At 36.2% G+C, this 24084-nt stretch overlaps 1 protein-coding gene across 4 annotated transcripts in view; it reads left to right on the forward strand.

Annotated features, from left to right (window-relative positions):
- The first annotated feature begins 1386 nt into the window (after positions 1-1386).
- LOC127847634 (uncharacterized) overlaps positions 1387-24084 on the forward strand; it is a 28756-nt gene continuing 6058 nt past the window's right edge. For 3 of the 4 annotated variants that reach the window (XR_008034088.1, XM_052379675.1, XM_052379673.1), the window contains exons 1-2: positions 1387-1661; positions 20942-21189. Coding sequence is in view for 3 of the 4 variants with exons in the window: in XM_052379675.1 (XP_052235635.1) it covers positions 21105-21189 (85 nt within the window). In the remaining variant the exon portion in view is untranslated. Of the gene's footprint in view, positions 1662-6015; positions 6050-20941; positions 21190-24084 lie in introns of all 4 variants that reach the window. The other variant, XM_052379674.1, reaches the window with a different exon arrangement.

Genomic DNA, 24084 nt, shown 5'->3' on the forward strand with positions numbered 1-24084 from the left:
GGTACCATATAAGGATTGTGAATTGATTTAATTTAACATTCTACGGTAATATTTATATATTGGGTTAGGAAGGAAGAATACAATGTTGACATTGAAATCATATAATATACTCGCTTTAAGTAAAAATAATTGATCATTTCCCCCTTCTTCTTCATCTTCCGTCTTCAACTTACTGAAATCCCTGCATATGTTCAAGAAACATAAAACACAAATTTAATTGACTGTTAAGAAATAATTTTCTTTTTCGGTGGACAACAACTTCGCATATGCATGTTTGTCAAAAAATGTCATTCAGTTATTCGTTTCTAGCAGGGTCTAGATGAAATCATGGATGTCACACTGCTGTAAATAGACACATGTAAAGACAGATAAAATATATGTTGTTATGCAAGTGATTTAAAGATGCCCGACAATTTATAATAAAATTGATCATATTTAAACATTTATTTTACTTTAAACGCAGTTACTTTTATCTATTCAAGAGGTTTTAAAGCGGGTATATACGATCTTGTCAAATATTTATTTATTAATATAAAATGTGTAAAAACTTATTATACATATATTTCAATATAAACTAAAATAAAAGTTAAGAAGAACATGTGTCGAAAAATGCTAAATAAGCCAGATATTTAATTCTGAAATCGAAAAAGGCTGTACAGCCGAATTCGCCAGCATGTATATCATGCATGTACGATGTGAATCTAAATTTAGTTTAACGGTTCATTTGAAATTCCTGCAGCGATATCGATTCATACGACACACGAACACTTACTAAAAAGACGAATGCATCGGTTATTGTAGGAAAATAATTACGAATTATCTTCGTCACAATCGGCTCGGGACGCTAATTTGTATTTGCTGTATTTTATGAAATTCGTCTTAAATGTATCATTTTTCTTGCATATTGTGTGTTATTATAACATATTTGTATCAATATTTTACAATTCAGCACACATAAAAATCGTATATACCCGCTTTAAAGATAGACATTTTAAATATTGTTCATTTAAAAAGTGAACAACCATTAAACTTGATATTGAAACGTTTGTAAACAAGACTAGTGTTTTTTATATACATTGCCTAAATAAAAAAAAATGTTTTTGGTTAATTTCTCTAAAAACGGATTACCTTTTGGGAGCTGGGTTGTCTATTTAAATGTGCAGGTTTTTATTTCTAATAAATATGCAAACTAAAATAGACATCTTTAAGGCTTTTGCCCGCAAATTAGGTAGCACTTAAAATCATATTAAATTTAAATTAATATACCCATTTATTACAAGAGAAACCACCGCAACGCAGATTCTATCCATATAGATCTGTCATAAACGATTAATGCCGACAACGACTACCAGAATAGATGTGAAATATTTTTACTGATCCCAATATGTCAGCTTCCGTGAATCGGGCCCCGTAAAGTTAAAAACATGGGAACTAAAGATTTAATTCAAATTTAACTTAGATGACAACATTAAGCGACAATGGGAAAATTACAACTATTTAGATATATTTATAGGTTATCGGCTCCTAGGCCACAGCCAACTGGTCTGCAAAGCTTTGGACAAAGTGAATCGGAAATCGAACTAGATGGTAATTCGGACAGTTCCTCGTCAACTGCGTAAACACTGATTGAACAGGTTTTTCAAATAATCCAATCAACAAAGGTATAATCATGTGTTGTAATGTTTGTTTATTTTTTTTATTTGTTTATTATAATCAATACGAAATATATTTAGGAAATCGAAAATAATATAATATAAAAATATAGACAAGCAAATCATTATGAACGGGTGCTGGAGGTTTCGGTAAATGACAAGTTCGGTAAATTGATTTATATAGTAAAAGCCGTGGAGGTTTCGGTAAATTGATTTTACAGAGGAGGTATACCTACAACGAGGTGTTAATGATACCTATTATAGGCTTACAATAACATTAGAGGCATTTATTTGCAAACTGTGGATTAATTTTGAGTTGAGTAATTAATGCTATGCCTAAGGTAAAGAATTAAGGGAAATGAATGAGCTACCTCTGAAAAACGAATTCTGTTAGGAAATTTTTGGTTAATTTTATGATTTAAATAACGCAATACTGTTGTTTTTTTTTAATTGGTGCTTTTATTTAAATAACATAATAGTAACATAATAGTAATAAGAAGTAATGATTTATGGCGGAATCAATGTAAGCTCTTCAATTAAGTTTAATGCTATTTTAAAAAGTTTCTTGTAAAATATGATTTAATAAAAATGATTTCATGTTGAATTTTATATTTATTTATATGTTTTATTATTTCTTTCTGGTTGAGAAAAACACAAGAAAAAAACAATATATAAAATTTAATACGTGTACGTAATAAATAAAAAGTAATATAATGATACGCGTTATGTTTTATAATTATGTTAAGTGCGCGTGCCATTGAACGTTGAGTTAAGGTAGCGCACCTCTAATGATTTCCCGCGATTTCTTCGAAGGTTGAAGAGCCTACTATTAGGTGCCGTAGCCTAGTGTTTAAGGTGATAGACTAGAAATATTTTGGGATATTCCCGCGCAGGTTCGAATCCTGCAGACGACGTATACTTTTTTGCGATGCGTTTTATTTATTTTCTAACGTAATTTGTTTTAATATGGAATATAAGCTATATTTATTGTTAAATATGTTGCAATTTTTATGCACATTCTTCAATTATTAAAATTTAAACAACGTTATGGCGAAATTGGGTGATTTACTGTTGAAAATACAAACCATGCATGTTGCATTTTTATTTTTATTTCAAAAAGTAAACGGTAAATCTGTATATTTCTTGGTATTTTTGCTGTATATAGTGTTTCTATAAAAACTAAGTTTAGAATATGACTTAAATGATACTATTTTGAATTTTATGACACTTTGTTTTTAACCGACCCAATTTTTACTTGGCTGAAATCACTTACATTTCATGGCGCTCTTCCATAGATAAAAAATTGTAAAAAATATATGTCTGTAAAAGAATACTTATTTCATCTTGTTTAAACTTTAAACACCTTTACAGCATCTGTACACACCAACTGCATGCCCATATTTGGAAATTTGAATGAATTATGGAACTTTTATATACCCCAGGGGTGAAAATAAACTGGACAAAAGCCGAGCGTGGGGGTGGTTTTGAAAAATCGCTATATTTTTTTAAAAAGCATGGAAAGCCTACCTACAAATTTGCATGTAGTTCAGTAAAATGATGCTGATTAAGAAAAAAATTACTTAGATTATATTTGGATATGTGCCCATTAGAGGTGCGCTACCTTAAGCGAAGAGATACACATAATTGAAAACTGATAAAAATGACATCTAACACAACGCCAGCAGAATGAATACACTGTGTAATAGCAAGCTGCTGTGATGATCATTATCTTATCAACATAATACACAGGCACCTGGCTACTGCACTGGAACAATGGGTTTTACGGCCAAAATAACTGATATCATTTTTTGCCTAAACAAATCGGTTCAATAAAAAATAATAACTGATTTACTTTGTAATCCGTTTTATTTAGCAACAAGTAAAACATGGATACAATATATATATTTGAATATTTCATGTCATTTAAAACAATAATGAGGGAGTAATCACATATTAATAAGATACATTTTTGACACACTACAATATTAATACGACACATTATTATCATTCAGATTTTCCGCATGCTGATTTAATTTAATTACATTTCTAATACAAATGAGATACATGTACGACACTGTTCAATTTAATGTTACATTTCAACCATATCAGTCGTTCATCCTTCAAGATTCGTCGTCGTCGAGCATGTGGTGGACCGCTGTGGATGGTCCCAGGGCATTGATGTGGCTGATGATCATTTCTTATTTGACAATGACCATGATAATTTTATAATTACCCAATTACATAATAATGTTATTTTTACCACAAACAAACATCCTTTGATGTCACCACCAGTATTTTTTGGTAAACATGATTAAAGAAGGAAAACGTTTGTTTATTTCACAGTTTGAAAGTTACTGGTCGTGTATGTAAAAACTCGGCCACCAGTGTTAAAGCATGTTCACGATCTAAACATACATATCTAGATTATTTTAAGAATAATACCTTATGTGCTGACCTGATTGTAGGAAAAAGAAGCGAGAAATTTATTTATATAAGAAACAAACATATTTGATCTTAGTATTTTAAACCACCGAAACTTAACCATTATATAAACATGAGGTAGTTTGCCAACATAATGAATATGTTGCCCAGCTCTTGCCACGTGGAGACCACCTCTTGTAAGAGCCACATTATTATATTTTTAACTGATACACTTTAATTAAGGTTTTTATCAACTAATTGTTTAAAAACATATATAAAATACAAAACGATCATGACCTAAAGATAAACTTTTAATATATAATTTACCTCCATCGATTAGAATATCAATAGGTTGCAAGCCTGGATAATTAATAATAACACTTTGCAAACATCTCTAATTTGATAAAATCAAGTCCGTACATTTAAACTGATAAATTAATAAGTGCCAAACAACTCAATTAATGTACATCAAAATTAATCCACAGTTTGCAAATAAATGCCCCTAATGTTATTGTAAGCCGATAATAGGTGTCATTAACACCTCGTTGTAGGTACACCTCCTCTATAAAATCAATTTACCGAAACCTCCACGGCTTTTACTATATAAATCAATTTACCGAACTTGTCATTTACCGAAACCTCCATAACCCTTATGAACCACATAAAAACAAAATCAACAACATAGGAAACCAGAACGTATATACCGGTACATGTAAATCGCAATTTACACAACAACGACATATGAAACACCAAACTCGTGTTCAGCAGCACTATTATTATTTGATTGCTCTGCAAATTCTATCACGCGTATTTTAAACGCATTGTCATACGCATGGTGTTTGCGTTTTCCAGGCATTTTCACAAATCAAATGTTAGTCAAATTAATATATTATTATTATAAAGTTTGCACTAAATTGTCCACACTAGTAATAATCCACAAACTTATAATCCGATGACACACTGTGATCACTGTAACCAAATCTGTGTACTTTTACTTAGACTATTAAAACAATTGATTAGTTCCTCGGTAAAACACGTTTTTATAACAATGATTGACATAACCAATAAACCGCTAACTCCACCTTTGTTCTACATAACAGTTTCAAAGGCGGATCTATGCACGTGCTCAAACATTATTGGACAATTACCAGTGAAAAAACAAACTCCCGATTGGTTAAACATGTCGCTTCACAAATTGAAGGAATCTTATTTTATCAGCGAGAAGGATGATGCTTTATGGCTTCTTGACAGGAAGCAGCTTTCCTTTGATGACGTCAAACTGTCAATTCACGCAGGTTGCCAATTCTCGCTCGACTTTAAAAATGACTTGATCTTTTCGCAGTGTTTTTTTTCACCATTTTGGGATTGGGGCCGGGTCCCTTTGGATTGGGAAAATTCGCTGCGTTTTGACTAAAATTGGAAAATTATTGTTGTTGTTGTTTTGCTAACAAATGCTTTAAAATTGAGGATACAAGTGTGCCCAGTATTATATTTACTAAGGTTGATCTTATATGGATGGGAGATGAACAAAATATTGATCTAAAAAAAAAACAATTTTTTTTTTGTTCCATTGGGAATTTTTAGCTCCCATTTGGGAAAAATATATACTTTTTTCCATTGGGTCTGGTTACCGGACCTGATTTTGAATGAAAAAAAGCACTGTTTTGTTCACACGTTCAGTTGTAAAAAACACCTGCTAACATGAAAACTTTGGATTAAACTATGAAAATAAAAACGAGGGAAATGTTGCGGCAAACTGTGGTTATATTAATTGGTAAGTATCAGTTAAAAGAACACATTTTGTGTGTCGTATTTCAACAAGTTTTCTATACAACAACTTTAACCATTTATTACCGCGGGGATCGATCTTGATAGAATGTCATCATTTTTTTTCATCGACGACCTCATAAGTCGAGACTGTGAATTTTATCAAATTTTTCAGGAAAAAAATCTCGACTTATGACTGGATTTTTACGGTAAGTTAAATTCATTGACTTGATGCTTGAAAACCTCCATAAAAATAACTGTTTAATTTACTTATTGCCGTAGTAACTTAGTAAGCTACCTGTGCTAGTCTTATTCAACTGAACTACCTAACAGCTACATTCACAATCTATCTGTACAATAAATAAATGTTTACCAGTATGTATTATGAGTATATGTTTGTCAATCCTAACCCACAGTCACAAGGTCTACACAACATGTATTAATTTCTGTTGATATTCTCATGGTGTTTACCAGTGAATCATGGGTTTTTCTTTTCTCTATGTGATATACCATATTTGTCCCTATTGGATATGCATTGTTACTTGTGAGAACACATCTGTTTATTTCTTAAAAGGTCAGTCATAGAAATTCAGATTACATTTCTCAAGCAAATGTGGCAAGGCATATACAAATTCTACAAGAATATAAGTAATATAAAACTCTACAAGACTGAATTATATTGGCATGTATTTGTTATCCAGACATTCAAGTCAGAAAGCCATTATTAACGGCAAAACGTTTTTGTTTGACTATCATTGATTTGCGACTGAAGCTTCTTCTCCAGAATTCATAAAGTTTAATTTCATTCATCTGGTTGTAATCAGTATTGACTTTTGAGCTCACAATTTTAAGAGTCACATTTATACAGATGTGTCCATACCAAGAAGTAGAAACCACTGATGTCAATCAATAGTTTCTGTTTTGTAGATTGTAGCTCCTTGTCCCAGGCACAGGCTTGTGCTAGTAGAAAAATGCACCAGCACATAGTATGTACCAAGAAGTGGGTAGCCACTGATGTCCATCCATAGTTTCTGTTTTGTAGAATGTAGCTTCTTGTCCTAGCACAGGCTAGTAGAGAAATGCACCACCACATAGTATGTACCAAGAACTTGGTAGCCACTGATATCCGTCTTAAGTTTCTGTTTTGTAGACTGTAGCCCCTTGTCCATAGCACATGTTAGTGCTGGTAGAAAAATACACAAGCACATAGTATGTACCAACAAAAAGTAAGCCACTGATGTTCATCCATAGTTTCTGTTTTGTAGAATATAGCATCTTGTCCCAGACACAAACTTTTGCTTTTAGATGAATACACCAGCACACAGTATGTACCAAGAAGTAGGTAGCCACTGCTGCTCATCAATCGTTTCTGTATTGAAGACTGTATTACCTTATCCTAGTCACAAGCAAGTGCTAGTAGAGAAATACACCAGCACATAGTATGTACCAAGAAGTAGGTCGCCACTGATGTCCATCTATAGTTTATGTTTTGTACAATGTAGCTCCTTGTCCCAGGCACAGGCTAGTGCTAGTAGAGAAATACACCATCACATAGTATTAATCAAGAAGTAGGTAGCCACTGATGTCCATCCTTAGTTTCTGTATTGTAGAATGTAGCCCCTTGTCCATAGCACAGGCTAGTGCTAGTACAGAAATACACCAGCACTTAGTATGAACCAAGAAATAGGTCGCCACTGATGTCCATCTATAGTTTATGTTTTGTACAATGTAGCTCCTTGTCCCAGGCACAGGCTAGTGCTAGTAGAGAAATACACCATCACATAGTATTAACCAAGAAGTAGGTAGCCACTGATGTCCATCTATAGTTTATGTTTTGTAGAATGTAGCCCCTTGTCCATAGCACAGGCTAGTGCTAGTACAGAAATACACCAGCACTTAGTATGAACCAAGAAATAGGTCGCCACTGATGTCCATCTATAGTTTATGTTTTGTACAATGTAGCTCCTTGTCCCAGGCACTGGCTACTTCTAGAAGATAAATACACCAGCACATAGTATGTACCAAGAAGTAGGTAGCCACTGATGTCCATCCATAGTTTCTGTATTGTAGAATGTAGCTCCTTGTCTCAGGCACAGGCTAGTGCTAGTAGAGAAATACACCAGCACATAGTATGTACCAAGAAGTAGGTCGCCACTGATGTCCATCCATAGGTTCTGTATTGTAGAATGTAGCTCCTTGTCCATAGCACAGGCTAGTGCTAGTAGAGAAATACACCAGCACATAGTGTGTACCAAGAAGAAGATAGCCACTGATGTTCATCTATAGTTTATGTTTTGTAGAATATAGCTCCTTGTCCAAGGCACAGGCTAGTGCTAGTAGAGAAATACACCAGCACATAGTATGTACCAAGAAGTAGGTAGCCACTGATGTCCATCCATAGTTTCTGTATTGTAGAATGTAGCCCCTTGTCCAAGGCACAGGCTAGTGCTAGTAGAGAAATACACCAGCACATAGTATGTACCAAGAAGTAGGTAGCCAATGATGTTCATCTATAGTTTCTGTATTGTAGAATGTAGCCCCTTGTCCATAGCACAGGCTAGTGCTAGTAGAGAAATGCACCAGCACATAGTATGTACCAAGAAGTAGGTCGCCACTGATGTCAATCTATAGTTTCTGTATTGTAGAATGTAGCCCCTTGTCCATAGCACAGGCTAGTGCTAGTAGAGAAATGCACCAGCACATAGTATGTACCAAGAAGTAGGTAGCCAATGATGTACATCTATAGTTTTTGTTTTGTAGAATGTAGCTCCTTGTCCCAGGCACAGGCTAGTGCTAGTAGAGAAATACACCAGCACATAGTATGTACCAAGAAGTAGGTAGTCACTGATTTTCATCTATAGTTTTTGTTTTGTAGAATGTAGCTCCTTGTCCCAGGCACAGGCTAGTGCTAGTAGAGAAATACACCAGCACATAGTATGTACCAAGAAGTAGGTAGCCACTGATTTTCATCTATTGTTTCTGTATTGTAGAATGTAGCCTCTTGTCCCAGGCACAGGCTAGTGCTAGTAGAGAAATACACCAGCACATAGTATGTACCAAGAAGTAGGTAGTCACTGATGTCCTTCCATAGTTTCTGTATTGTATAATGTAGTTTCTTGTTCCAGGCACAGGCTAGTGCTAGTAGAGAAATACACCAGCACATAGTATGTACCAAGAAGTAGGTAGTCACTGATGTCCTTCCATAGTTTCTGTATTGTATAATGTAGTTTCTTGTTCCAGGCACAGGCTAGTGCTTGTAGAGAAATACACCAGCACATAGTATGTACCAAGAAGTAGGTAGTCACTGATTTTCAACCATAGTTTCTGTATTGTAGAATGTAGCTCCTTGTCCCAGGCACAGGCTAGTGCTAGTAGAGAAATACACCAGCACATAGTATGTACCAAGAAGTAGGTAGTCACTGATTTTCAACCATAGTTTCTGTATTGTAGAATGTAGCTCCTTGTCCCAGGCACAGGCTAGTGCTAGTAGAGAAATACACCAGCACATAGTATGTACCAAGAAGTAGGTAGCCACTGATTTTCATCTATAGTTTTTGTTTTGTAGAATGTAGCTCCTTGTCCCAGGCACAGGCTAGTGCTAGTAGAGAAATACACCAGCACATAGTATGTACCAAGAAGTAGGTAGTCACTGATGTCCTTCCATAGTTTCTGTATTGTATAATGTAGTTTCTTGTTCCAGGCACAGGCTAGTGCTTGTAGAGAAATACACCAGCACATAGTATGTACCAAGAAATAGGTAGCCACTGATTTTCATCTATTGTTTCTGTATTGTAGAATGTAGCCCCTTGTCCATAGCACAGGCTAGTGCTAGTAGAGAAATACACCAGCACATAGTATGTACCAAGAAATAGGTAGCCACTGATTTTCATCTATTGTTTCTGTATTGTAGAATGTAGCCCCTTGTCCATAGCACAGGCTAGTGCTAGTAGAGAAATACACCAGCACATAGTATGTACCAAGAAGTAGGTAGCCACTGATTTTCATTTATAGTTTTTGTTTTGTAGAATGTAGCTCCTTGTCCCAGGCACAGGCTAGTGCTAGTAGAGAAATACACCAGCACATAGTATGTACCAAGAAGTAGGTAGTCACTAATGTCCATCCATAGTTTCTGTATTGTAGAATGTAGCTTATTGTCCCAGACACAGGCTAGTGCTAGTAGAGAAATACACCAGCACATAGTATGTACCAAGAAGTAGGTAGCCACTGATAACCATCCATAGTTTCTGTATTGTAGAATGTAGCTCCTTGTCCCAGGCACAGGCTAGTGCTAGTAGAGAAATACACCAGCACATAGTATGTACCAAGAAATAGGTAGCCACTGATTTTCATCTATTGTTTCTGTATTGTAGAATGTAGCCCCTTGTCCATAGCACAGGCTAGTGCTAGTAGAGAAATACACCAGCACATAGTATGTACCAAGAAATAGGTAGCCACTGATTTTCATCTATTGTTTCTGTATTGTAGAATGTAGCCCCTTGTCCATAGCACAGGCTAGTGCTAGTAGAGAAATACACCAGCACATAGTATGTACCAAGAAGTAGGTAGCCACTGATTTTCATTTATAGTTTTTGTTTTGTAGAATGTAGCTCCTTGTCCCAGGCACAGGCTAGTGCTAGTAGAGAAATACACCAGCACATAGTATGTACCAAGAAGTAGGTAGTCACTGATGTCCATCCATAGTTTCTGTATTGTAGAATGTAGCTTATTGTCCCAGACACAGGCTAGTGCTAGTAGAGAAATACACCAGCACATAGTATGTACCAAGAAGTAGTTAGCCACTGATAACCATCCATAGTTTCTGTATTGTAGAATGTAGCTCCTTGTCCCAGGCACAGGCTAGTGCTAGTAGAGAAATACCCCAGCACATAGTATGTACCAAGAAGTAGGTAGCCACTGGTGTTGATCCTTAGTTTCTGTATTGTAGAATGTAGCCCCTTGTCCATAGCACAGGCTAGTGCTAGTAGAGAAATACACCAGCACATAGTATGAACCAAGAAGTAGGTAGTCATTGATGTCCATCTATAGTTTCTGTATTGTAGAATGTAGCTCCTTGTCCCAGGCACAGGCTAGTGCTTGTAGAGAAATACACCAGCACATAGTATGTACCATGAAGTAGGTAACCACTGATGTCCATCCTTAGTTTCTGTATTGTAGAATGTAGCTCCTTGTCCAAGGCACAGGCTAGTGCTTGTAGAGAAATACACCAGCACATAGTATGTACCAAGAAGTAGGTAGCCACTGATTTTCATCTATAGTTTTTGTTTTGTAGAATGTAGCTCCTTGTCCATAGCACAGGCTAGTGCTAGTAGAGAAATACACCAGCACATAGTATGTACCAAGAAGTAGGTAGCCACTGATGTCCATCCTTAGTTTCTGTATTGTAGAATGTAGCCCCTTGTCCCAGGCACTGGCTAGTGCTAGTAGAGAAATACACAAGCACATAGTATGAACCAAGAAGTAGGTAGTCACTGATGTTCATCTATAGTTTATGTTTTGTAGAATGTAGCTCCTTGTCCAAGGCACAGGCTAGTGCTAGTAGAGAAATACACCAGCACATAGTATGTACCAAGAAGTAGGTAGCCACTGATAACCATCCATAGTTTCTGTATTGTGGAATGTAGCTCCTTGTCCCAGGCACAGGCTAGTGCTAGTAGAGAAATACACCAGCACATAGTATGTACCAAGAAGTAGGTAGCCACTGATGTCCATCCATAGTTTCTGTATTGTAGAATGTAGCCCCTTGTCCATAGCACAGGCTAGTGCTAGTAGAGAAATACACCAGCACATAGTATGAACCAAGAAGTAGGTAGTCACTGATGTCCATCTATAGTTTCTGTATTGTAGAATGTAGCTCCTTGTCCCAGGCACAGGCTAGTGCTTGTAGAGAAATACACCAGCACATAGTATGTACCAAGAAGTAGGTAACCACTGATGTCCATCCTTAGTTTCTGTATTGTAGAATGTAGCTCCTTGTCCAAGGCACAGGCTAGTGCTTGTAGAGAAATACACCAGCACATAGTATGTACCAAGAAGTAGGTAGCCACTGATTTTCATCTATAGTTTTTGTTTTGTAGAATGTTGCTCCTTGTCCATAGCACAGGCTAGTGCTAGTAGAGAAATACACCAGCACATAGTATGTACCAAGAAGTAGGTAGCCACTGATGTCCATCCTTAGTTTCTGTATTGTAGAATGTAGCCCCTTGTCCCAGGCACTGGCTAGTGCTAGTAGAGAAATACACCAGCACATAGTATGAACCAAGAAGTAGGTAGTCACTGATGTTCATCTATAGTTTATGTTTTGTAGAATGTAGCTCCTTGTCCAAGGCACAGGCTAGTGCTAGTAGAGAAATACACCAGCACATAGTATGTACCAAGAAGTAGGTAGCCACTGATAACCATCCATAGTTTCTGTATTGTAGAATGTAGCTCCTTGTCCCAGGCACAGGCTAGTGCTAGTAGAGAAATACACCAGCACATAGTATGTACCAAGAAGTAGGTAGCCACTGATGTCCATCCATAGTTTCTGTATTGTAGAATGAAGCCCCTTGTCTGAGGCACAGGCTAGTGCTAGTAGAGAAATACCCCAGCACATACTATGTACCAAGAAAAAGGTAGCCATTGATGTCAATCCATAGTTTCTGTATTGTAGAATGTAGCCCCTTGTCCATAGCACAGGCTAGTGCTAGTAGAGAAATACACCAGCACATAGTATGTACCAAGAAGTAGGTAGCCAATGAGGTCTATCCACAGTTTCTGTATTGTAGAATGTACCTCCCTGTCTCAGGCACAGGCTAGTGCTTGTAGAGAAATACACCAGCACATAGTATGTACCAAGAAGTAGGTAGCCACTGATAACCATCTATAGTTTATGTATTGTAGAATATAGCTCCTTGTCCCAGACATAGGCTAGTGCTAGTAGAGAAATACACCAGCACATAGTATGTACCAAGAAGTAGGTCGCCACTGATATCCATCTATAGTTTATGTTTTGTAGAATGTAGTTCCTAGTCCATAGCACAGGCTAGTGCTAGTAGAGAAATACACCAGCACATAGTATGTACCAAGAAGTAGGTAGCCACTAATGTTCATCTATAGTTTCTGTATTGTAGAATGTAGCCCCTTGTCCATAGCACAGGCTAGTGCTAGTAGAGAAATGCACCAGCACATAGTATGTACCAAGAAGTAGGTAGTCACTGATGTCCTTCCATAGTTTTTGTTTTGTAGAATGTAGCTCCTTGTCCAAGGCACAGGCTAGTGCTAGTAGAGAAATACACCAGCACAAAGTATGTACCAAGAAGTAGGTCGCCACTGATGTCTATCCTTAGTTTCTGTTTTGTAGAATGTAGCTCCTTGTCCCAGACACAGGCTAGTGCTTGTAGAGAAATACACCAGCACATAGTATGTACCAAGAAGTAGGTATCCACTGATGTTCAACCATAGTTTCTGTATTGTAGAATGTAGCCCCTTGTCCCAGGCATAGGCTAGTGCTAGTAGAGAAATACACCAGCACATAGTATGTACCAAGAAGTAGGTAGCCACTGATGTTCATCTATAGTTTCTGTATTGTAGAATGTAGCCCCTTGTCCCAGGCATAGGCTAGTGCTAGTAGAGAAATGCACCAGCACATAGTATGTACCAAGAAGTAGGTAGTCACTGATGTCCATCCTTAGTTTCTGTATTGTAGAATGTAGCTCCTTGTCCAAGGCACAGGCTAGTGCTTGTAGAGAAATACACCAGCACATAGTATGTACCAAGAAATAGGTAGCCACTGATTTTCATCTATTGTTTCTGTATTGTTGAATGTAGCCCCTTGTCCATAGCACAGGCTAGTGCTAGTAGAGAAATACACCAGCACATAGTATGTACCAAGAAGTAGGTAGCCACTGATGTCCATCTTTAGTTTCTGTATTGTAGAATGTAGCTCCTTGTCCAAGGCACAGGCTAGTGCTAGTAGAGAAATACACCAGCACATAGTATGTACCAAGAAGTAGGTAGCCACTGGTGTTGATCCTTAGTTTCTGTATTGTAGAATGTAGCTCCTTGTCCCAGGCACAGGCTAGTGCTAGTAGAGAAATACACCAGCACATAGTATGAACCAAGAAGTAAGTAGTCACTGATGTCCATCCTTAGTTTCTGTATTGTAGAATGTAGCCTCTTGTCCCAGGCACAGGCTAGTGCTAGTAGAGAAATACACGAGAACATAGTATGTACCAAGAAGTAGGTAGTCACTGATGTCCATCCTTAGTTTCTGTATTGTAGAATGTAGCCCCTTGTCCAAGGCACAGGCTAGTGCTAGTAGAGAAATACACCAGCACATAGTATGTACCAAGAAGTAGGTAGCCACTGATGTACATACATAGTTTTTGTATTGAAGAATGTAGCCCCTTGTCCATAGCACAGGCTAGTGCTAGTAGAGAAATACACCAGCACATAGTATGTACCAAGAAGTAGGTCGCCACTGATGTCCATCTATAGTTTCTGTATTGTAGAATGTAGCCCCTTGTCCATAGCACAGGTTATTGCTAGTAGAGAAATACACCAGCACATAGTATGTACCAAGAAGTGGGTAGCCACTGATGTACATCTATAGTTTATGTTTTGTAGAATGTAGCTCCTTGTTCATAGCACAGGCTAGTGCTAGTAGAGAAATACACCAGCACATAGTATGTACCAAGAAATAGGTCGCCACTGATTTTCATCCATAGTTTATGTTTTGTAGAATGTAGCTCCTTGTCCATAGCACAGGCTAGTGCTAGTAGAGAAATACACCAGCACATAGTATGTACAAAGAAGTAGGTAGCCACTGATGTCCATCTATAGTTTATGTATTGTAGAATGTAGCCCCTTGTCTGAGGCACAGGCTAGTGCTAGTAGAGAAATACACCAGCACTTAGTATGTACCAAGAAGTAGGTAGCCACTGATGTTCATCTATAGTTTCTGTATTGTAGAATGTAGCCCCTTGTCCCAGGCACAGGTTATTGCTAGTAGAGAAATACACCAGCACATAGTATGTACCAAGAAGTAGGTAGCCACTGATGTACATCCATAGTTTATGTTTTGTAGAATGTAGCTCCTTGTCCAAGGCACAGGCTAGTGCTAGTAGAGAAATACACCAGCACATAGTATGTACCAAGAAATAGGTCGCCACTGATTTTCATCTATTGTTTATGTTTTCTAGAATGTAGCTCCTTGTCCATAGCACAGGCTAGTGCTAGTAGAGAAATACACCAGCACATAGTATGTACCAAGAAATAGGTCGCCACTGATTTTCATCTATTGTTTATGTTTTCTAGAATGTAGCTTCTTGTCCATAGCACAGGCTAGGTACATCAATATTGTATATCTTCTTTTTATCAAAAATGTGATTTAATATGTGAATGTTCAAATAATGTGTTGTTTAATTGAATCTTATTGTATTTTTTCCTTAATTGTTTATGGTGTTTGAAAATAATAATGTTGGTTAATATATAGTGATTGAAAAACTCTGTCAAAAATTAGTGAATGTTGACATCAAAGCCTGAATGTGTGAACTAATTGCTGTCTATACTGGTAGGTGTGAAATTGCTGTTGGCAGATGAATTTAATTACTCTTAAAAAGAGGTGATGCATTTGTTTCTGGTTTGATTTCACACCTTGAATTGTTGTTTTGTACAAAGTTTGATGTGTATTGAACACATTTGACATAATTTGTTTTGTATGGTTAATGCTTTATCCATATATTTAATTTGATTGAACATAAGATATATTTTTTCTCAAAAAATGTATTTATTTTTGAAATGATATTATTATTTGCAATAATGGTTTGATGACTGGATTAATTGTTGTTTTTTGCATGTTGTAAAATAAAACAGAGTCTTTATTTCCAACTTCACATTTTCTTATACATATGCATACAAAGACGTCAATATATTATATAACTAAAACTGTCTAAATAAAAAAATTAAAAAAATTGGAAATTTTCAATTTTGATTTTTTTGAACAGCCATTGGGCAATTTTAAGCTCGACTATTATATATGAAATATATATAGTGGAGCTATCCTACTCACCCCAGCGTCGGTGTTTGCGTTCCCGTTAGCGTGCAAATGTTAAAGTTTGCGCACCACCCCAAATATTTGCAATGTCCCTTGACATATTGCTTTAATATTTTGCAAACTTCTTTACCAACATGCATTATGGCCCTTTTTTGTCTTAGAAACTGAATATTTTATTAAATAAGGCGCTTTGATCCACTTGACTTCTAAAGTATCAAAGCTATGGCTTTCAAACTTCAAATATTTTATTACTATCATGAGGGTACTGTACCTGCCAAGTTCATTTTGACCTTGACCTTTCAATGACCTTGACTCTCAAGGTCAAGAGTAAATTTTAGTTAAATTGTTATAACTTCATTATTTTTGATCAGATTTTATTAATACTTTGACGAAACAACACTTACCTGAATACCACAATGGCTTCCATCCAAACAATACCCCACGCCCCAACCCAGAATCCCTGCCCCCACCCTCCCCCCATTTTTTTTATTTTTTTATTTTTGAAAGATCATGTAATAAATGACCACACCCCACATTATACCCCCCTCTCACCCCCCCCCCCAAATTTTTATTTTTATTTTTGAAGGACTGTCCAAACTTCCCACCCAAGCTATTGCTATCAAACTTGAAATAAAATCTTATTAGTTTGTTTTATGTCTTTACAAATGTTCAATAGATTGTGGAAAATATACCTGAACTATTTCCTTGACCCTATTGAATAATTTGAACAATTACCCCATGATGGCTTACATTATACTGTCAAGCACTCGAATAGTCGAGCGTGCTGTCCTCTGACAACTCTTATTATTTTTTTCCTAATTTGGAATTAGCTGTTTGCTGGTACTATAACGAAGGAAATAAATATCTGTTTGCTATATTAATTAAAATGAGCTCTGCTCTAGGAAAATGTGACTTAATGCATTTGTGAAAAATGTCATCAATGTTAGCCTGTGCAGTCTGCATAGGTTAGTCAGAGATGGCTAAATACATGTGCTTAAAATGTCATCGTAGATTAGCAGACCTGTTTACTTCTACGGATTCGCCGTAGTTACTACGGATTATTTTGCTAAACTACGCACTACGGATTTGTATTGAAAAACTACGGATCCATCGATCAAAATGGTCAAATTTCAGTTTTTAATCGTACTTTCGCTTATTTTCGGTCTTAACGGGTAATTTATAAATCATTATCATTTTGGTGCTTGCGTAGTAAAAAACGTTGAAATTCAAGCCTCCCGGGGAACGAGTGCTGATCGAGCTTGTCGAGTCGTCACTGAACGACAAATGACTTGCGTATTGGTTCGCAAATTTAGCTGAATATATATGATTTTACATTGCTATCCAGTATACACATCTCTCTCTCTCTATTGCGAAGAATACCAACGATAGTCGATGTATCAGGATTGAGCACGCAAGCAGACGAGAAATTGCGATTAACGGCGAAATAATAAATAACATTTAATTTAACAACGGATATCATATGGTCATTAGGAATGATGTAATGCGTGTGTCAATTTATGCAACATACTACGTTTGAGATTTAAAAAAAATATCAGAAATCTGCACAGTGAATGTGCGTCACGGAAACGAGTGTTGCCGTTAGAAAATTAGAGTTCAGTCTACTCACAATGTTAAAGCATTTATTATAATAAGATGAGTATCGTTCGAAAATGGAAAGAGACAAACATTATTTGATTTATATGTTAGTGAATCTGTGTTTAATCAGATTCATATGCATATTCTGCTTTATTACGTTTGTTACGCTGTACAGTTTGATGAAATAGCATTGAACCGAATCTGAGGTTGTCAAGTGCAAGATATTGAAAGGTAAACAAATAAAATATATTATTTTAACTCCATTTAATACATCATTAACACAACAAGAACACTAAAGGATATTTGTCAATATTTGTTTGTTTTCCCCTTATGATATTTAATTAAAAAAAAATACTGTATTAAAGAAATAGCTACTCTTAAAGAGCTTATGATCAAACTGTATTTAAGAATCTATAGACTATTGCAATTTTAGCATGCATGTGGATGGATATTAACTAAATATTGTATTCTATATTGTATTGTGTGCTAGATACATGTGCGTAAAATGTCATCCCAGATTAGCCTGTGCAGTCTACATAGGTTTATCAGAGATGGCTCAATACAAGTGCGTAAAATGTCATCCCAGATTAGCCTGTGCAGTCTGCTTAGGTTAGTCTGAGATGGCTTAATACATGTGCGTAAAATGTCATCCTAGATTAGCCTGTGCAGTCTGCCTAGGTTAGTCAGAGATGGCTCAAAACATGTGCATAAAATGTCATCCTAGATTAGCCTGTGCAGTCTGCTTAGGTTAGTCAGAGATGGCTAGATACATGTGCGTAAAATGTCATCCTAGATTAGCCTGTGCAGTCTGCCTAGGTTAGTCAGAGATGGCTAGATACATGTGCGTAAAATGTCATCCTAGATTAGCCTGTGCAGTCTGCATAGGTTAGTCAGAGATGGCTAGATACATGTGCGTAAAATGTCATCCTAGATTAGCCTGTGCAGTCTGCCTAGGTTAGTCAGAGATGGCTAGATACATGTGCGTAAAATGTCATACCAGATTATCCTGTGCAGTCTGCATAGGTAAGTCAGAGATGGCTAAATACAAGTGCATAAAAAGTCATCATAGATTAGCCTGTGCAGTCTGCATAGGTACGTAAAAGATGGCTCAAAACATGTGCGTAAAATGTCATCCCAGATTAGCCTGTGCAGTCTGCTTAGGTAAGTCAGAGATTGCTCAAAACATGTGCGTAAAATGTCTTCCTAGATTAGCCTGTGCAGTCTGCTTAGGTTAGTCAGAGAAGGCTCAATACAAGTGAGTAAAATGTCATCCCAGATTAGCCTGTGCAGTCTGCCAAGGTTAGTCAGAGATGGCTAGATACATATGCATAAAATGTCATCCCAGATTAGCCTATGCAGTCTGCCTAGGTTAGTCAGAGATGGCTCAAAACATGTGCATAAAATGTCATCCTAGATTAGCCTGTGCAGTCTGCTTAGGTTAGTCAGAGATGGCTAGATACAAGTGCGTAAAATGTCATCCTAGATTAGCCTGTGCAGTCTGCATAGGTTAGTCAGAGATGGCTAAATACATATGCGTAAAATGTCATCCCAGATTAGTCTGTGTAGTCTGCCTAGCTTAGTCAGATATGGCTAAATACATGTGCATAAAATGTCATCCCAGATTAGCCTGTGCAGTCTGCCTAGGTTAGTCAGAGATGGCAAAATACATATGCGTAAAATATCATCCCAGATTAGTCTGTGTAGTCTGCCTAGCTTAGTCAGATATGGCTAAATACATGTGCGTAAAATGTCATCCCATATTAGCCTGTGCAGTCTGCCTAGGTTAGTCAGAGATTGCTCAACACAAGTGCGTAAAATGTCATCCAAGATTAGCCTGTGTAGTCTGCCTAGGTTAGTCAGAGAAGGCTCAATACAAGTGCGTAAAATGTCATCCAAGATTAGCCTGTGCAGTCTGCTTAGGTTAGTCAGAGATGGCTAAATACATGTGAGTAAAATGTCATCAATGTTAGCCTGTGCAGTCTGCCTAGGTTAGTCAGAGATGGCTAAATACATGTGAGTAAAATGTCATCAATGTTAGCCTGTGCAGTCTGCATAGGTTAGTCAGAGATGGCTAAATACATGTGGGTAAAATGTCATCATAGATTAGCCTGTGCAGTCTGCATAGCTTAGTCAGGGATGGCTAGATACATGTGCGTTAAATGTCATCCCATATTAGCCTGTGCAGTCTAGATAGGTTAGTCAGAGATTGCTAAAAACATGTGAGTGAAATGTCATCCAAGGTTAGCATGTGCAGTCTGCCTAGGTTAGTCAGAGATGGCTAAATACATGTGCGTATAATGTCATCCCAGATTGGCCTGTGCAGTCTGCATAGGTTAGTCAGAGATGGCTAAATCCATGTGCATAAAATGTCATCCAAGATTAGTCTGTGTAGTCTGCATAGGCTAGTCAGAGATAGCTAAATACATGTGCGTAAAATGTCATCCCAGTTTAGTCTGTGTAGTCTGCCTAGGTTAGTCAGAGATGGCTAAATACATGTGCTTAAAATGTCATCCCAGATTAGCCTGTGCAGTCTAGATAGGTTAGTCAGTGATTGCTAAATACATGTGCATAAAATTGTCATCCAAGATTAGCCTGTGCAGTCTGCATAGGTAAGTCAGAGATGGCTAAATACATAAGCGTAAATTGTCATCCAAGATTAGCCTGTGCAGTCTGCATAGTTTAGTCAGAGATGGCTTAATACCTGTGCGTAAAATGTCATCCAAGATTAGCCTGTGCAGTCTGCATAGGTTAGTCAAAGATGGCTAAATACATGTGCATATAATATCATCCCAGATTAGCCTGTGCAGTCTAGATAGGTTAGTCAGAGATGGCTTAATACGTTTGCGTAAAATGTCATCCAAGATTAGCCTGTGCAGTCTGCATAGGTTAGTCAGAGATGGCACTTTTTTTTATTTATAAAAGATTTCCTTAAAAAGAAAGAATTCATGAAAGCTGAAAGGGTCATCCCTGGTCTGCCTGTGCAGGCTGCACAGGCAAATCTGTGATAATACTTAATGCACATTCATTATGCCCTGCTTTCCCAGGGTAAGGGTTAAATCCTTGTAGCTGAATATTGTCACTATATTCAAACTTCTGTGACTTTAATAAGTTACCAGTACAATGATTGTTAAGTTATACTGTAACTTAATTATTATTTGTTGGCATGAAATGTCCTGGTTTTTCAAAAAAATGAATTTTTGTGGAAACACACATTGGTGTGTTTTTTTATTTAAAAAAGAGGAGATTTTGCCTGAGTCATTTTCTAATGAGTGTATGAAAAATTGATTGATTGGTCAATCACAAAATCATCAAACAATGATGGCCCATAAAGAATAATGATTTCACGGTATTGTTACTATAATCAAACTTGTGTGAGTATAATTAGTTTCAAGTACAAGGGCTATTCAGTTATACTTAGGAAGTTTTCATGAATGATGCATTCTTGCTCCAGGATGTGATCAACTGCATCGGTGGGATACAGGTGTGGTTTCCCCTGCTGAAGCAGGTGAACAGACTCCACTTACCTCCCTTACCTCACCTGTTGACCAGTAGTGATGGGTTTGCTATGAGCAATGATGCGTTTGCAATCGGCAACAATGCGGTTGCTATAAGCAATGATGCATTGCAGTTGCTATGGGCAACCTGTTACAGCCCGTGGAGATGGAACAAGGGTGATGTTGCCTAGCAGCTCCTATGCAGGTTTGAAAGTTATTACCCTTATACCATAACTATGAAGAGGTTTTGCACATATATCATAATTATTCAGAATTATTGCTAATATTTCATAATTATTCAGAGTTATTGCTCATATTTCATAATTATTCAGAGTTATTGCTCATATTTTATAATTATTCAGAGTTTTTGCCCATATGTCATCATTATTGCTCATATTTCATAATTATTCAGAGTTATTGCTCATATTTCATAATTATTCAGAGTTATTGCTCATATTTCATAATTATTCAGAGTTATTGCTCATATTTCATAATTATTCAGAGTTATTGCTCATATTTCATTATTATTCAGAATTATTGCTCATATTTCATAATTATTCAGAGTTATTGCTCATATTTCATAATTATTCAGAGTCATCCCCTCACAACTTTGTTGTCTATTCAGTGTGTATGATATGGTTTATTTGCCCCAAAAAGTGTGAGGTATTAAGGATTTTACTTGTCTGTGTGGCCGCCCTAAAAACTCAACGTCTGTTTAAACAACTGTATTGTTTTCTTGATTTGCCTTCAAGTGTATTATTAAATAGTAATATTAGGTAAAAAACAAAATAAGGTTTCTCTATAAATCATATACATGTATTCACCCGAACCAAATACAATGTGCTCACATTATTAATTTTGATCTTATGGTTTTTGGTGCAGAAGGGATCCCACTCTGTTTGAAAAATTGTCATTTAGATTAAAAACCAGTCACCAGTCAAAATTTAGGAAAAAGTCTGTGAATATTACATCTTTAAGGTCACACTATGAACAAAGTTTGTTTGAAGCTTGACCAGAAAATTTAGTTCCTTAGCCCTAATAAACTGAGCTTTTTCAGATTGTTATGAATTATTGTATAAAACTGTCAATCATTCTGGTGTATTGTTCTTACCAGTATTTCTTTGTTTGTGTATTATTTCATTATTAATGTCTACTGCTTTCGATTAATGATCATTTTAAAAGGAAACACTAATGTATTTTTCTTGTCCAAGACTTGAATTCAAAATAGAACAAGTAACGTGTCCCTGTTTAAGCACTACCTTTGCAGTTTTCTTCCTATAACTGTTTAGATATGAATTAATAGTGATATAACTTTGCCATGCATTTAGAAGGAGCTTAAGTTTAAATATATGGTATATTGTATTGACTCGCCTGTCTCGAAGTCACATGGTGAGCTTATGTGATCATTTGATGTCCGGCGTCGGTCGTGCATGCGTGTGTCTGTCAACAAATTGTTTGTGAAGACAGTAGAGATCACAGTTTTCATCCAATCTTTATGAAATTTGGTCAGAATGTTTATCTTGATGAAATCTGGGTTGGGATTGTATTTGGAACATCTGGGTTTAGAAACTAGGTCACTAGGTCAAATAATAGAAAACCGTGTGTAGACAATAGAGGCCACAGTTTTCATCCAATCTTTATGAAATTAGGTCAAAATGTTTTTCTTGATGAAAACCGGATTGGGATTGTATTTGAGTCATCTGGGGTCAGAAACTAGGCCACTAGGTCAAATCATAGAAAAACCTTGTGTAGACAATAGAAGTCACAGTTTTCATCAGATCTTGATAAAATATGGTCAGAATGTTTGTCTTGTTAAAATCTGGGTCGGGATTGAATTAAGGTCATCTAGGGTAAAAAACTAGGTCACTTGGTCAAAGTTTAAAAAAACTTGTTTAGACAGTAGAGGACACAGTTTTCATCCAATCTTAATAAAATTTGGACAGAATGATAATCTTGATATAATCTGGCTTGGGATTGTATTTGGGTCATCTGGGGTCAAAAACTAGGTCAAATCATAGAAAAACCTTGTGTAGACAATAGAGGTCACAGTTTCAATCAAATCTTTATAAAGTTTTGTCAGAATGTTTACCTTGATGAAATCTGGATTGGGATTGTATTTGGGTCATCTGGGGTCAAAAACTAGGTTGCTAGGTCAAATAATAGAAAACATTGTGTAGACAATATAGGTCATAGTTTTCATCTCATCTTAATGAAATATGGTCAGAATGTTTATCTTGATAATATCTGATGTTGGATCGTATATGGGTCATCTGGGGTCAAAAATTAGGTCACCGGACCAATTGTAGTAAAACCTTGTGTATATGAAAGAGGTCATAGTTTTTATCACATCTTAGTGAAATTTTGTCAGAATGTATTAATTGATGAAATTTGGCTTGGGATTGTATATAGGTCATCTGAGGTCATAAAAAGGTCATCTAGTCAAATCATAGTAAAACTTCCTGTAGACGAGGAGATCACAGTTTATCAGATCTTTATGAAATTTAGTCAGAATGTTTATCTTGATGAATCTGGGTTGGGATTATATTATACTAGTAATTCAACTCAATTCCTAAAAAATCAACTTATGCATGGATCCAAAATGTACGAATACGAATATTTATTTGCAGTCAAAGGCCACAAGCCCATAATGCAGACAGTGTAATTGCATTATTATATAAAATAAACTGAGTAGTTTAATAATACAAAGTAATATGATGCAACACACACATGCACTTTTCCAGAACAAATACTGCTATACATTATAATTTCAATATTTTTAAATATCAAAATGCAAGTATAAACATATTTATAAGGTAAGCCACAGATTATGATTCATTATCTATGCCAAACAATATAATTACAGTTTTTTAACCTAAACATGGTTTACCTAATAATGAAATACCTATGACAAGTGAGCATGCACAATAGTAACATACGTATAAAGTAATCTAAGAATCATTATTCATGATCAAATATGAATAAACAATTTAATACAAGCATGCAGTATTAAAATGAAAGCTAGTTTGCATGATAATTACGTAATTATTACATATTAGCAGGCACATACATATATATGTGTATATTTTATGGCAGTCTAAAT

This window comes from Dreissena polymorpha, chromosome 10 (assembly GCF_020536995.1).
Source record: "Dreissena polymorpha isolate Duluth1 chromosome 10, UMN_Dpol_1.0, whole genome shotgun sequence".
In the NCBI taxonomy this organism is placed as follows: domain Eukaryota; kingdom Metazoa; phylum Mollusca; class Bivalvia; order Myida; family Dreissenidae; genus Dreissena; species Dreissena polymorpha.